Source organism: Hippopotamus amphibius, chromosome 5, assembly GCF_030028045.1.
Source record: "Hippopotamus amphibius kiboko isolate mHipAmp2 chromosome 5, mHipAmp2.hap2, whole genome shotgun sequence".
In the NCBI taxonomy this organism is placed as follows: domain Eukaryota; kingdom Metazoa; phylum Chordata; class Mammalia; order Artiodactyla; family Hippopotamidae; genus Hippopotamus; species Hippopotamus amphibius.
The window spans coordinates 1,436,618-1,451,108 of NC_080190.1; the positions used below are offsets into that span (position 1 = coordinate 1,436,618).

At 56.5% G+C, this 14,491-nt stretch overlaps 1 protein-coding gene across 1 annotated transcript; it reads right to left on the reverse strand.

Annotated features, from left to right (window-relative positions):
• Positions 1-1,220: 1,220 nt before the first annotated feature.
• PPP2R2D (protein phosphatase 2 regulatory subunit Bdelta) lies at positions 1,221-12,475 on the reverse strand. Its single transcript, XM_057737467.1, is given in 6 exon segments — positions 1,221-3,234; positions 3,236-3,368; positions 8,147-8,238; positions 8,312-8,436; positions 10,252-10,517; positions 12,421-12,475. Coding segments are annotated over 6 exon segments (765 nt in total). The 5' UTR covers positions 12,423-12,475; the 3' UTR covers positions 1,221-3,087.
• Positions 12,476-14,491: the final 2,016 nt, after the last annotated feature.

The window sequence follows — 14,491 nt, forward strand, 5'->3', positions numbered from 1 at the left end:
GGCCAGCTAAAAACTTCATTCAGTTATTCCACTAAGACTCCGTGGGTTCTGATATTCAGTAGTTAGACCTGACGCACCTGTAAGGTCTTGTTCCTGAAATGTCTCAGTCCACGCTTTTGTAGAAGCAAAGGAGCATTCTGCACCGTTTCATTTTCACTTTCCACATCAGAATCAATCAGTAAGGTGGTCTGATACTCACATCGTCAGAACTGTATTCTGAAGAACTGTCATCTTCTGAGACACTAGTATGTATGTTGCTCGGACAATGAGAGAAAACATCTGCATAAAATTCACCGAAAAGTTCTTCACTCAATTTTGCAAGCCCTTGTCTTTGAAAATTTTACGTTTACGATACACACGAGGTTGGAACGAAAACCTGACGGAGCAGACGTGGTACCGAGAATCCTAAGCTGTGTGATGGTCAGTGTTAAGTCCTGACGTCACGGTGATGCTGACTGCAGCACTCTCTAGAGACGCGCCGACACGTCTCTGGTCAAGGACGTGTTCACACAGCTGCGTTCTCAGGCTCGGTCTGCTGCCCCGGACCCTGGGCCCAGCCTTAGGGCCCACCTGCCGGGTGGTGAGGAGGCCCCCGGAGGCCGCGTGCCAGCCGTGAGCTGCCCGGGGGGAAGAGCTGAGTCCGCTGAGCCCACACGGCAGGCGGGTGAACAAAAAGTGCTTAAAAAGGCAAGAAATGGTTTACTCTTCACACAGACGAGCGCCAAAGAGTAAACATATCCACTCGTTTGTGCCAAAAGAAATGAATGAGCTTGGCTGTGCCCAGGGATGGGGGTGGGGGGTGGGGGAGAACCAGGAGAGGCAGGGGGGCCGTGGGAGGCGGGGAAGCCCCCGTGTGTATAACCCACTCTTAGACCCACGCGCTGCTCTGTTTAGTGCCCAAATCAGTCATTCAAGTCAGTGGAACAAGAAGGGAACCTGACACGTAAAGATGAGTGAAGCCACACCGGAGGCTGGGGGGTGGGGGGGCGCTCTGGCCGCAGCACTGGGACGCGACGCTGGCTGAGCAGGGAGCCGGTAGGGCCTGGTCTCCCATCTGACGCGACAAGGACACTGACCCTGGGGCCGCATTCTCAGATAAACCAGAGCTTGGGGAGGCGGTGACTCCAGGGCAGCGTGAGGGACGTGCGGGGCCAGGAGGTGAGGCCGTGCTCAAGACGAGGGGACACGGAGCCAGCCCCGTGTTGGGAGAACAGGGGTTAGTTTTAGAACAAGAAAAGGGACAGCCGTTCTATAAACAGAATATAAAGAAGAAACAAACGTGAAGTCTGAAAACCATAGCATTTTCACCTCACCAGGACGGGGAAAGGCTTGATGGAATCAGAAGTGTCTAACGGGAAAGAACACGGGGGAAACTCCCAGACATCGCTTAAGTTACATGTTTCTCAAGAGCACCTCTGAGGAACGTCAGCCCGACACGGGGAAGAAGAACCCACGGACAGGGGGACCCCCCGGCCCGCGGCAGACACTGCGCACGTGCCTTCTGCTCGGGGCCCTGAGAGGCAGAGGGCTGGCTTCCTGTCTGGTGGGAAACGTGTCTTAAAGCAAAGATGGAAAACGCTGTCTAATTACACAGTACAAATCCAGTCAAACATCGGAAATTTATTAAACTTTTTGGTCAAAATGGTTGAATATATACAACCTCATCTTACTAGAACGGCTTCGTCTTAAGGACCAGGGCTGACCGAGACTCAGCCAGCTCTATTCCACATCTCAGGTTTGTGAACTGTGTCACAATCAGGACACAGCAAACAGAGTTATCTTTAAACTAAGTGTACTTGTTGATTCTCCGCTTCCAGCTTCACGTGAGCGAACGTGGCATCCTGTTAAAATCAATTCAGGGTTAACGGAATGAGGGACAAGACACTGTTCTCCCGTCTCCACATGAGTCACCAAAACACACCTTAACGTCAAGAGCAGCGTGTGGGCCCAGCTGTCCCGCCCCCGGAGGACTGGGCTCCCGTGTGACCCCCATGGCGGCAAGCTCCCGTCACTTAGTGCCGTCTCTGCTGTGTTTTTTTTGTCTTGGGAAACCCTGATATCTCATAGCAAGGATCCTACTTTTAAATAAACTACCAAGGTACTGGTGCCGTCATGTAATAATGACAGTGGTTAAATTTTGCTGGCTTGAAATGCACTATGAGATTCGGCATGCATATAATTTTAGCAGTTTTTAAAAAGTATGTTACCCCCCACCCCCAAGTACTTTTAAAAAAGGTTTAAAAAGCACGTAAGTTTTCAACCACAGTAAATTTGAGGCATACTTTAAACCACATGTTAATTTTTCAGCAGCAGTTCTGTTACTACTTGTGATCTTTTCTGCAGCTGCAGTTAAGGCTTTTTCCAGACCTTACCTGGTGTGTCAGGTGTACCATTTCTACGGAAACAAAAAGTTACAGAAGCTTGGGGATGCATACGCTCAGAGCGAAGCATTGCCCGTCCCAGCACCCTGTCAGTGGAGCACAGAAGATGCTGAAAGCCTAATTCTGCACAACTTCATTATATGCAATTAAATAAGAAGACGATACTTATTTTGGACTTAAAAACACTTCTGACAGTGTGCTGCTTTTATTAAGTGGTTACCCTGGAAGGCGTGAGGGGAGTAAAGCTGCCTGAGCCCGAGTGGCCGCGTCTCCGTGCCGACCGAGGCCCTGCCTGGGCTCAGAGCGGCTGCGGGGTGGGGGGCGGCGGCCCCACGTGTGGAGGCCCCGGTGGGACAGCAGAGGAGGCGAGCTGGACAGGAAGAGATACTGTATCTGACAACTTTTCTCTTGGACGTTAACTTTTGGTCTATAAACTGGAGGGCAGGCTCAGACTTCAATAAATATGTTTATTCTAGTAATGGCGTCTCCTGAGTCCTGTCCATCACTCTGCTTTAAGCAGGCTTCTCCCCGAGCAGTGACACCCAGGGCTCACCTCGCCGAGGGAGAAGCCCGCGGGGACCCACGCGGCCAGCCCCATGCAGCCTGTGGGAAAGCAGGAGGGCATCCCTGCTCTTTGCGGAGAGGAGGCCGCCTGTCCTGGGACACGCCTGGTTCTGCACGACAAGACGCGGGTCCCTCTGCCTCCTCAGTTGGCCTTGTCCTGGAATATGTACAAGTTACTGGTGGCCGCCACGGTGATGGTGCTCTCGGCCGGGTGCCAGGCCGTGTGCAGGATCTTCTTGCTGAAGTCCAGGCTGTCCACGCTCACCTCGTCCTTCTTCCTCTTCCCCCCCTGCACACACACTGCGAGGCTTCGAGCTGGCGCGAGGCTTGCTGTTCTCCCTGGAAGCTTCCAGCGTGAGATCCCTCCGTGTAGTCCGATCGAACATTCTGAAGAAGTTGTTGTAGGACCCGGTCATGACTGCACTGCTCAAAACAAGGAGAGGAAGTCTGCTAAGTGACCACCCCCCACCCCGGCCCAGCCCCAGACGCACGGACGCAGCTGCTCACCTTCTCCTGCCCCGGCTCTACACAACAGAGTCATTTTTAGGAATAAGAAATGAAAAGTCATAATGGTCAGGAGAGAAATGCAGTGAGAATTCCTTACTGAACTTCACGTATCATATCAGTAAAAATAAATACAACAGAAAAAAAAGGGAAAAAAGCAGTGGATCTAGACTTTTCCTGCCGCCCCAGGCCCGGTGAGGGTCTGAGGAACCTCCTGCGCGTCGCCCCTGGTTCACGGTTGCGCTCCACACGTACGCAGAAGACATGGTGAGAGCTGTCACCATCTCTGCTCATGGTTGCCCAGACAAGGTTTTAAGTTCCTTTTAACTTTAAAAAGTTCTCTCGTGAAGTAACAGGTATGTAGACAGTCAGGAGAGGCCGCAGACGCGGGGACAAGCCGGAGCCTCCTTTCGCGACACTCCAGGTGCTGCAGCAGCAGCGCCCGGGCGCAGGGCTGACGGCTCCCCACGTCTCCGCTGGAGCGCACAGTGCAGTGACACGCTTCTATCCAACGGGTAAGAACTTCTGGTCCCCGCAAAGAACTACGAGGAGAGCAGGGGCTGACGGCAAAGGCTTCCGCGCGCGTCCGGCCCCCGCCTCCGCGGGCCCGGTGGGCAGGGTGAGACCAGGGTGTCCTGTGGCCTCCTCCCTGGCACCGTCGGGGCGGGTCTCCAGGCCCCACGAGGCACGTGCTGCCTCCCCCACACGGTGCAGGGCTGATCCCGGACGTGTGCAATTAACCTCATCTAAAACCTCACACCAGGAACAAAGATAAGCTCGGAAAAGAAAAACCACTTGGGGCCCCCCTGGCTCATCTCACCTGAACTGCACACGGCTCAGCGATGGAGGGGCCGTGTGGTGGTGGACGTGGCCCGGGCCCACGTCAATGTTCACAAAAGGGCCGGCCGCGAGCGTGCGGAGCCGCCGCTCCCGTCTGCTGTTAGGACTCAGCGCGACGGTTCTCCAGGACCGAGGCCAACGGGAGGGCGTCTCCCGGAAGGAGTCTGTCATCGACACTGATGAGCTGGTGTGTGACGGAAATCAAAGCAGACCACCTCTCACGCCGTTCACCGCGACTTCAGTGGTCCTGACGGAGAGTGCCCGCACGGGAGCGGACGCCCCCGGCCCGATGCTCCACAAGGCGGGAATGAGAGCCTTCCCCAGCACCTGGCCAGGTGCTGCCTGGCTCCCCAGGTGGAAACACTGACAGGGTAAGTGGACTCGCAACTTAACGGTGGTGTGTGCTACAAACCCGGAGCTGGACCAAGTGGGACAGAGCACAACTGCCGGGCAGCGCCGCCCTGGGCGGGGTGACTGGGATGGTGGCAAAGACCTGGCTCTGCCCCCATCCCCCCCCAGCCCCCAAGCTTCCGGGCAAGAAGGCAGGGCACGTTGGCAGGAGTGAAGGAACAAGGAGACGTCACCTGAAAGCTTCTGGATGCACTGGGGACGGGTAACGTAAACGTGTTTTACAGTATCTCAGGTATACTGCGTGGTGTAAAGAACAAGTGCAGGGACCGTTCCTGTACATGGTTGTCCTTCGAGCAGCTACAGTCTCCGAAACAAAACCGCCCTGCATGCTCAAAACATCAGGTAAGTCATCTGCGCGGTCAAGTACGGGTCCAGGCAGCTGTAACCCTGGATGTCACGACGCCCGTCCACACCACGAACAGATGCCAGTCCCTCGTCTGCCCGCCCAGGGAGGGCCCCCGGCGTGGGTCCGCTGCCGCCAGGGCAGGTCTTGGAACATGCTTTCCCGTCTGCATATTCGAGAGGTTCCCAGCCCACCTGGCCACTGCCAGAGAGCCTCAAAAGAAGGGCAGCGGTGACGGCCCCCGGCCTCGGCCCCCACCCCGACGTTCCCGTCGCTCGGACAGGCGTGAAGCGACATCCCTGCCGCTGGGCTCTGCTGCTTGCTAACGAGGACCAGCATCTTCACCCCCCACCCCCCGCCCCGGCTAATTCCCGACCGTGCGCGGTCAGGGCTTCCTCGCTGACAACTCTTCACGCATGCTGGATATTGACCTCTTTGTGAATCACATGTGCTTTCGTGGGGTTTATTTCCATTGTCTTATTATGACACAGTTTAAAGCCTTAATGTCGTTGGATCTCGCCGTCTGCGTTTGGAGCCTTGTTTAGGGTCCATCCCTGCATGACCGTCATTCTCGGGACAGGATTTCGGGGAGTGGCCGGAGGGGTCAGGCACACTGCGCCACAGACGCTTCTGCTGCTGGCCGAGAACACCCCTTCTCTGAAGGCAACGCGTCGCTGTTCCCCGGCCGCTTTTAAGATCGCCTCTGTTTCTGGTGCCCCGTGACCGCCATGACCCGGGTGAGGCTTCCGGGGCTCCTGGATCTGCTGAATCTTCCATCAGTTACAGGCAACTCCTGGCCACTAACACTGTAACCGCGACTTCCCCGAGCCCTCCAACCTGGGCACGTCTCTCCACTCCAGCTGCGTTAGACCTCATCTCACCCTCCGTGTTTTCGCACCTTCCGTACTTTCTGTCTCTTTGGCTCTCTGAGCTGCGTTCTGGGTAGTTTCTCCTGATCTTTCTCCCTCAGATATTTCTCAGCTTCAGTTCCCTAATTCCAGATCTCTTCAGGGGCTGCTAAATTCATGCCGTGATTTTTCAACTCCTGAAGTTTTCATTTCTACAAGTCCCACACGACTCTTTTTTTATATTTTTTATTTTATTTAATTTTTGGCTGCGTTTGGTCTTTGTTGATGTGCGTAGGCTTTCTCTAGTTGCGGTGAGCAGGGGCTTCTCTTTGTTGTGGTGTGTGGGCTTCCCAGGGCAGTGGCGTCTCGTTGCAGAGCACGGGCTCTAGGCTCTCAGGCTCCGTCGTTGTGGCTCACGGGCTCTAGAGCGCAGGCTCCGTCGTTGTGGCGCACGGGCTTCGTTGGTCCACGGCACGGGGGATCTTCCCGGACCAGGGCTCGAACCCATGTCCTCTGCATTGGCAGGCGGATTCTTAACCCCTGCGTCTCCAGGGAAGTCCCCTGCATGACTCTTTCCTAAACATCCTGGGTTGTTTCTACTGGCCTTGTGGCTCCATGTTCAGGTCCTGGTTTCTTCCTTTAACCTGCGAATAGCTCCAGCATCCTCGATCTATGTACTGCGGCATGGGATTTCCGCACCGGAGGTCTCAGAGGCCGCGGCTCTGCCGTTGTTTCTGCTGGCCGGTCCGCACTGTCTCTCCTAGTGTGCTTGCCTGCTGACCTGACTTTGACCGGGGGGAACCCTGAGCCCTGGCGCACCAGGAAAGGCACATCCTCCACGGGTGCCGGGTGCCCAGGTACGTCTTCCGGGGTTTGTCAAGAACGCGTTTCTTGAGTGCCCTCTGCCTGGGCCACGTCTCAGAGCGGCAGCCTTGTTTGCCACTTTCTGTAGGAGCAGGGGACCCCGAGCTCAGTGTGTGCGGCGTGACGCCAACCCCACTGCGTGAGCGGCACCTGCCCGGGCCCCGTGTCCCCCCCACGGGGCTGTGACGAAGCTCGTGCGGCTCTGCGGCGCCGTGAGGAGTGACGTCCTCTGTCTCTGACCAGGGCACCGCGTCTGCAGCCAGCAGACAGGAGACACTAAGAGGGGGCGCATCAGCCTGCGGACAGGGGAGAAGCCGGGGCTGCCGGCTGGGCGAGCGCCTCCTCGGTGAGCTCCTCCAGGTCCGTGCAGATGCGGACACGCGTCCCTGTGCGGGAGGGAGGCTTATGGTGACAAAGCTCAGGGGACACTCTCCACCCCAATCCAAGGTCTCAGATGGACACACTTCCCTCGGGAGCTGTCCGAATGCAGCCAGCTGCCTTTGCCACAACCCCGAGGGGCCCAGTTCGAACGGCCAGACGGTGTGGTCCAGGCCGCAGCGCCTGCACCGCTCCTAGGGCTGCGGGTTGCTGGTTCCGGCTGGTGCCTGAGGCCGGCGAGGGCGTCACGCCAGTCCCCGCTCCCTTTTACTCCCGGCCTTACTGGTTGTGAGCTCAACCATGCCCGTGAAGAGATGGGCGGTGTCACATCCGACGTGTCTAGGTGCTTGTGCCAAAGGGCTTTCTCAGAACGTCCTCCAGCGGCGAGGTCCCCTGCTCACCGACACGCTGGACAGAATCCATCACAGATGACGCAAGAGCCTCTCCTTCCATCACGTGAGACGTGCCGGGGACTATTACTAAACATGGGCCTCCCGGCAGCACCAGTACTGTGGTCACCGTTAAGGCATGTGTGCACAGAGACCTCCGAGCCACCACATCACACATTAGATCCGGACATCACGCCAGCCACCCCCACCTGCCCAAGCACAGCGGTGACTCTGAGGTCTCGGCCTCCGCTTTTTGTCCCTGAAGCAAACCAGAACGTGGCCATCCCACACGTGCTCCCGTCACGAATGTGCCCACCACCTTCCTTGCACCCGTCCTGGAAAAATACTAAAAAATACGAAATGATCATTCACTAAGCATTTTAAAAACAGCCAGTAAGAACCTAGTGCTACGCTTGCTGTTTAAATCCAGATGGAATCCTAAGCAGGGTGAGAGATGTGCTCAGACATCCTCTTTTCCACCTCGCCACGGCCACCTCACAGACGGCCTGGAAAACCAAGCCCACCGGGACTCCTCCTGGCAGCCGGCCCGCGCTGGACCCCCTCCCTGGACGGCCCACCTCTGAGGACGTCGGCACTCCCGGCCAGGCCACACGCAGGCCTCACCTGTCAGAGCCGTTCCAACAGCACTCAAACTTGTCAAAGATGCAGTCGTTCTCATACAGGGAACACAGCTGGCTTCGAAGGTACTCGTGGACCTTAATGAAAGCACAGGAAGGTCAGAGGGACGGTCACGGGCGTGGTGCGGCGGGGCCCACGCAGCGGCCTCACCTGGTGGGTCTCGACGGGCCGGCTCTCCATGTGGAGGTCCCACACCTTCACCGACAGGTCGTCTCGGGTCATCATGTACCGACCGCGATGGCTGAATTTCACGTCAGACACAGAGGAGATGATTTCTGAGAAGAAGGACCTACTGTTGGGGCCTTCTGGCTCTTCAAAAACTGGGAAACACAATGTTCCCAGGTTCTGTTTAAAAACCAGGCAATGACTCATGGCGAAGTCCAAGGGAGACGTGGGTCCTCCCCTGGCAGTGCTGCAGCCTCCCATCCTCCTGAAGCACAGGCCCCAGGCTCACCCCGGCCCTGGCGCCCTGGGACGCGGCTCGGGCTCTCCAGGTGTGTCCTGGTGAGACCCCAGCAAACGCCTATGGATCCTCGGAGCGCCAGGTCCCAGCAAACCACGGCCTGTCCCATCCCCGGCACAGAGACAGGAAGGGCGCCACTGGAGATGCCGACACGGAGCCCCGGGCTGCTCTGGGGCCCACGAGCCCGTGCGTGCAGTGCGGGGCCCGGCCCTCAGCCGGGAGCGCCTGGGCCAGACTCGAACACCAGAACGGCCCCATCTGCCAAAGCCTGCCAGGAAAGGGGTTTTCCTTCACTATTCAAAAGTCGAGACTCGCTAGCAAAACCGAACGCCCATTTCCAGAAGGATCCTGCAGCCTCCTTGACAGACCTTCCCTTCCCCGACACATCTGCTTTCTCAGCAGTAACTCAAGTGCTCCCCCCCCGCCCCCGCCCCACCCATGCACAGACCCTGGAGCCCCCTGCGCACCGTCGTGCCTCTGGCTCGGGGAACTCTGGATGAGGAGGCTGTACTTCCTCTCATTTTCAGCTACTTATGATTTAAAAAAAAAATCTAGGAACCTCTATGTTTGCTGACTCTGCACCTGAAGTTGGTTCTAAGCAAGCTGATGGCAATACTGAGCACTTAAATAAATAACTTTGCTGACAAATAAAACTACTCCTGGAATCTGGAATTGTTTACTCAAGAGTGTTGTCTTAAAAACACAGGCCAAACATGAGCAAAGACTCATTTTTCATGGCAGGAATTCTACTAGAAGTAAAAAGTTCTTTTAAAACACACTTTAGTGGGCTTCCCTGGCGGTCCAGTGGTTAAGACTCTGTGCTTCCACTGCAGGGAGCGCGGGTTCAACCCCAGGTTGGGCAAGATCCTGCATGCTGTGCAGTGAGGCCAAAAAGAAAAAAACCCCCAAAAACAAAACCCCCACACGTCAGCCTCATAAAAAGAGAATAAGGCAAAAAGGCTACTGAGAACCTGTCAGGCTCCGCTGGAGCTGCCGCACTTTACGACGGGAGACACTCTGGACAGACTGACTGCTACACTGACGTCACTGCAGCACCAAGTGTCCAGAACACAAAACCCCACGGTGTCCTGGACCAGGAGGGCGTCACCGCTCAGTACTCGGGGGCGTGTTGGCAAAGTCCCCAGGACACACGCTGCATGTCATGTGCCACACAGACTTCTGATTTTCTACACAGTAGGGCCTGTTGGTTATGGCTAAAAATAAAAACAAAACCAAAGCTCTCCTCACCTAGGAGGACTTCAAGGAAGAGTGGATTAAGCCTAGGCCTTCGCCGGAGGGAACTGGTTTCGAGACCAGCAAAGCTCTCTGGGAACAGAGCCCCTTCTGAGCCGAGAAAGGTCACGCATGGAACGTCTCAGCCTCAGCAGAGGTCCCAGCGCACAGAGGTCAGGGCGGCAGGCGGGACCCGCCCAGGGAGTCCGGCGCCACGTGGAGGTGGTGGCAGGAGTGCCCTGCGGGCCCTGCCACGGACGCCCACGCGGGCAGGGCCCCACAGGACCACGGCTGGGCCTATGCCCAGGTGGGTGCACGCGTGACGAGAGGCCCCCCTAAATCTCCGGAGGCGGCCCGGAGCCCGGGCGGGACGGCCACCAGCACGGGCACGTACCCTTGGAGCGCCGGTGGCACAGCCTGACCGTGCCCTTGCTGCTGCTGCGGGCCAGCATGTGGCACTGGTGTGGGTGGACCTCGGCCACCGTGATCACCTCCGTCAGCTCGTCCACGCTGGCCGGCTTCGTGTCCACGATGTCTGGATGCGCACGGTGAGGGCAGGGCACGTGCAGACATGAAAGAACCCAGGCGAGGAGGTTTAGGAGGTGAGGAGTGAGGAGGGTTACGTGTACTGCAGGCCGGAGAGCGCGCCAGTAAGAGGACCTACGTTAACGCACTAATGAGACTCCGGAAACGCGTCCGGGGGGTGGGGGTGGGGGGCTAGAGCCATGCAGACAGAGCGCTGCCCTCCTCGCGTGCCTACTGCGCCAACGAGCCCCTTGAGCGGACCCAAGGCATTTAAAGCACTAACGGCAGCAGAGAGCACAGGCCAGCTTCTGTGCTGTATCACCTCGGTCGCGAGGAAGGGCATTTGAACCACGACAGTGGGACAGAATCTTCAAGAAAACCATGAGAGACAGGAGTAGATAAACAAACCCTTCACGGATTAGACTCCTCACAGATCCCTGAAAGAAAATGGGAGCTTCCAGCAGGAGAAAAATGACAAAGGACAGTAAAACATGTCACAAAAATGGACGTCAAATTAATAGCAGATACCCTAACTCGGCAATAATGCAAGAAATGCAGGACGGTCTTGGTTCACAGAACTGAAAAGTTATCTTTTTAAAAGACCCAATGTTCTGCTGAGAGCCAGCAGGCACAGGCTGCGGGCGGCGCCCCGGTCTCAGGCTCTGCGGGAGCCACGGTGCGCGGCCTTCACGCAGCTCCGCCCCGGGGACCGAGTCTCACAAGCACACGAGGGTGCGTGTCCACAGCGGTCTGCCGGAAGCTACCTGCACCCCCCACACGCTGGGCACAGCATCGCGGCACATGGGCGCTGTGCAGCCGTGAGCCCGGGCGCCGCCGGCAGGCAAAGACGGTCAGACGGTTGCAGAAAGGATGAGGCTGAACGCAGGGGCTCGCTGCTGGGAACCAGGCACGGCGCTCAGAGCACGCAGCCGTCCTCTCCCAGGTTCCACCGTCACCCCAGGAGGCGCATCCTCGTGCCTCCACTTACAGAGGAAGAGGAAGTCTGGAAGAGACCCGCTGACTGAGGCCAAGGTCACTGAGCGGAACCTGGGCCTCCGGACCCTCCCTACCGCGGGGGACGCCTCGTTATCCCCACGTAGGCGGCGAGCCCAGCTGTGCTGAAACGTGACCCTGTGGAGACAGACACGGAAAGCTGGGAAGAGTGCACCGAACCCCCCAGAGGGCGGGGTTACGGGGGGGACCCCTTCCTTCTTCTCTATTATTTGAATTTTGTTGAAAACGGTTATGTGTTATCAGAAGAAACAATTATCAAAAATATAAGCGTTCAAGGAAAATAAAGAGAAAGCAGGGACCATGGCTTATGCAACGTCACAGAGAAGGGAAATGGGGTTGGACGTGGCTGTCAGGTCGCCCGTGCCGCGACCTCCGCAGCACCTGACCACGGTGGGGGGGCCGGGGGATGGGCCGACGCCCGCGCAGCATCCGAGTGGCGGCAGGACAGAGACGTCCGCTCTCGAGCGCCCGGCTTCAGAAAGCGAGTAACCAAACCAAGGGCGAGGCAACGAACACTAAATAACAGGTGTGAAACGCTGGGACGGCTGCCTGGCCAGCCAGACGTCACTCCAAAATGCAGGGTATCACAGGGCTCCCCGGCTTTCTTTTTAAATGCGTGATGAGCCAGTAATATCTACATTTTCATCTTAAAAACAACAGTGCCATTACATCATTTCAAAGAGATGAATTTTTGACTATTCCTTAAATGACGTGTCTTCTAAAACAGAATTCTTACATGGTACGTCACTTCTTGGGTTGGGAAATTAAACGTTCTAACCAAAGTCAGTGTTTCCTATCCTATTATCTACTAGCAAATTTAGAAAGAAAAAAAAAAGAAAGAAAAAAAGAAAAGAAAAAAGGACAGGCAACGTTTAACTTTTGAACATACACTATTTAAAACTCCCTCCGATTCAACTGGGGAGGCAAGAGTTGAGGCGATACCCATCACACAGAGAACTTTCCCCAAAGGTACCGAGAAGTTCCTACCTGGGGGGACAAACACCTTGAATCTCAAAGAACTTACATCACAGGCCCCTGTGCAGCAAATCACAGTCAGAAGAGCAGACTCTTGAGACACGGGTGTGAGGAAGGTGAGAATGGCCTATCCCAGAACAATCCTATAAAAGGCTGCGACATCCAGTTGCTGAAGGATACTAAAACTTCGATCTGTGATTTCTAAATGCCATAGATTCATTCTCAGGTCATCTGCAGAAAGATACGTTTCATGATCACTATTGACTGAAACAGAATTTATATGATATGTGTGAGCATTTGCAAAAATTCGACGTGGACTTGCTTCTACCATAAGGTCCATGGGCTTCAACACTGGGACCTAAAAATGGAAGGAAATAGGAATTCAAAACAAAGATCCCAGCACCACGAAATCAGAACACTTGCAACAGGTGACAGGAGGCACAAACGTGTCTTCCCAGTAAAGTCACAGCGTGGACAGGCCACACCCCAAAGCAGCACCGGCTCCTGGCTGCTCGGGCTTTGCTGGGGAAGAACACGTTAACCCGGTGCCTAAGCCGACGGCTCCCCGACCCTCATGCCAGACGCGGGGCCTGAGTGGAGAACCCCTTCCTCCTCTGGCCTGGCCGCCGTGGCCTCAGAGGGTGAGGGCGGGCGCGCCTCCTCGGCCCCCGGGACAGGGCCGCGCGTGCGGGTGCACAGGCGGGGCCTGTCCTGCCTGGCCGGGCGCCGTGGCGCGGGCAGCCTGCGGGCAGCGGTGGGGCTGCTGACGTAGACGGCAGAGGCATTTTGGAGGCGCACGTTACGCTTCAAAAAGTTTTTTAAAAAAAGGCACAGACACCCCGACTCTGACGAATGCTGTGGTCAGGAAGGCTCCCGGGGAAGGGGACGTCCACACAGAAAGGCAAAGGGGGAGAGCTCAGCCAGGCGGAGGACGAGAGGGAGGAGCCGGCACGCGAGGGGCCAAAGCCAGGGAGGCCCAGTTGTTGGGGACAGTGTCACATGTGAGAAGAAAGGAAAAAAGGCCCACCACCCCTGACATCTAGCGGGAAGGAAAATGGGAGCTTTAAAATCAAAACAAAAAACTGAAGAGTGCAATTTTTTAAATTAAAAACCAAAAGAGTAAGCCTAGAAAAGGCAGGAGGAAATCTCTTAAGTCTTCTCTGGCCAAAATTCTCTAGACATGAACCTGGGGAAATGTGTATAAAAACACCCCCCTCATTTTAAACCAGCTAAGTGCTGGTTTCACGAGGGACAGGACAGAGCTGTCACGCCCTCTAACTCACCCCTAATTCATCAAACGCGAGACAACCGTAACGCGCGTAAGAGGAAGAGCCCCCTTCTGGCACCAAAAGAATCCCAGAGGAAAACAAAATTTCTGTTCCCCTTTCAAACAAAATTTCGTTTTCCTCTTAAAGTTCAAAGGAGTCCACGAAGTCACGAAGAGAAGCCCACATACAGAGTGACCTGGCCTGCGACCTCTCGTGCCCCCTCCCTGCAACTGTGATGACCTCACACCTGTTACGTGCTTCGCCGTGGCCCCAGTGACCACAGAACAGCAGCCTTGACCAGGGCGGAGACTGGGCTTTGAAGCCCTACAGACGTCCCACGTGGAGAAGCAGGCCTGGCTGGGAGGCAGGGGGCTCCCGGGAGAGAGGGAGCGTGTGGCCACAGCAGGGGATTCAGGTCTGCCCACAGGGCACCCCAGGCCTCATCCTTCCAGCACACTTAGAGCTTCCGAGGAGCAGCTTACATGGTGGTAAGCATGAGACCAGCGTTCCCGCCGCCTCTAGGGATTTACCTGCAGACTATCACTGACGCGTGGGCAGGGAAGCAGCAGCGCGGGGCCCGCAAACCACTGTTTGGATCAAAACATCTTGGTTCAAATTAGCGTTCAGATCTCAGCAGATTACACAGCTTCCTCGGCCTCAACCCTCAACGGCCTGGAGACAGGGCCCCGCCCAGCCCCTCCTCGCAGCGCTCACCTGTCACACCCCCTGTCCTCCTAACTGTCGGCAGCACCACCTCCACGGCCGGGCCGCGACTCTGTCCCGGGTGCCCGCCGCCGCCCCAGCACCTGCGTGCACGCGGCTAGCAGAGCACAAGCAAAGAGAGCAAAGCAC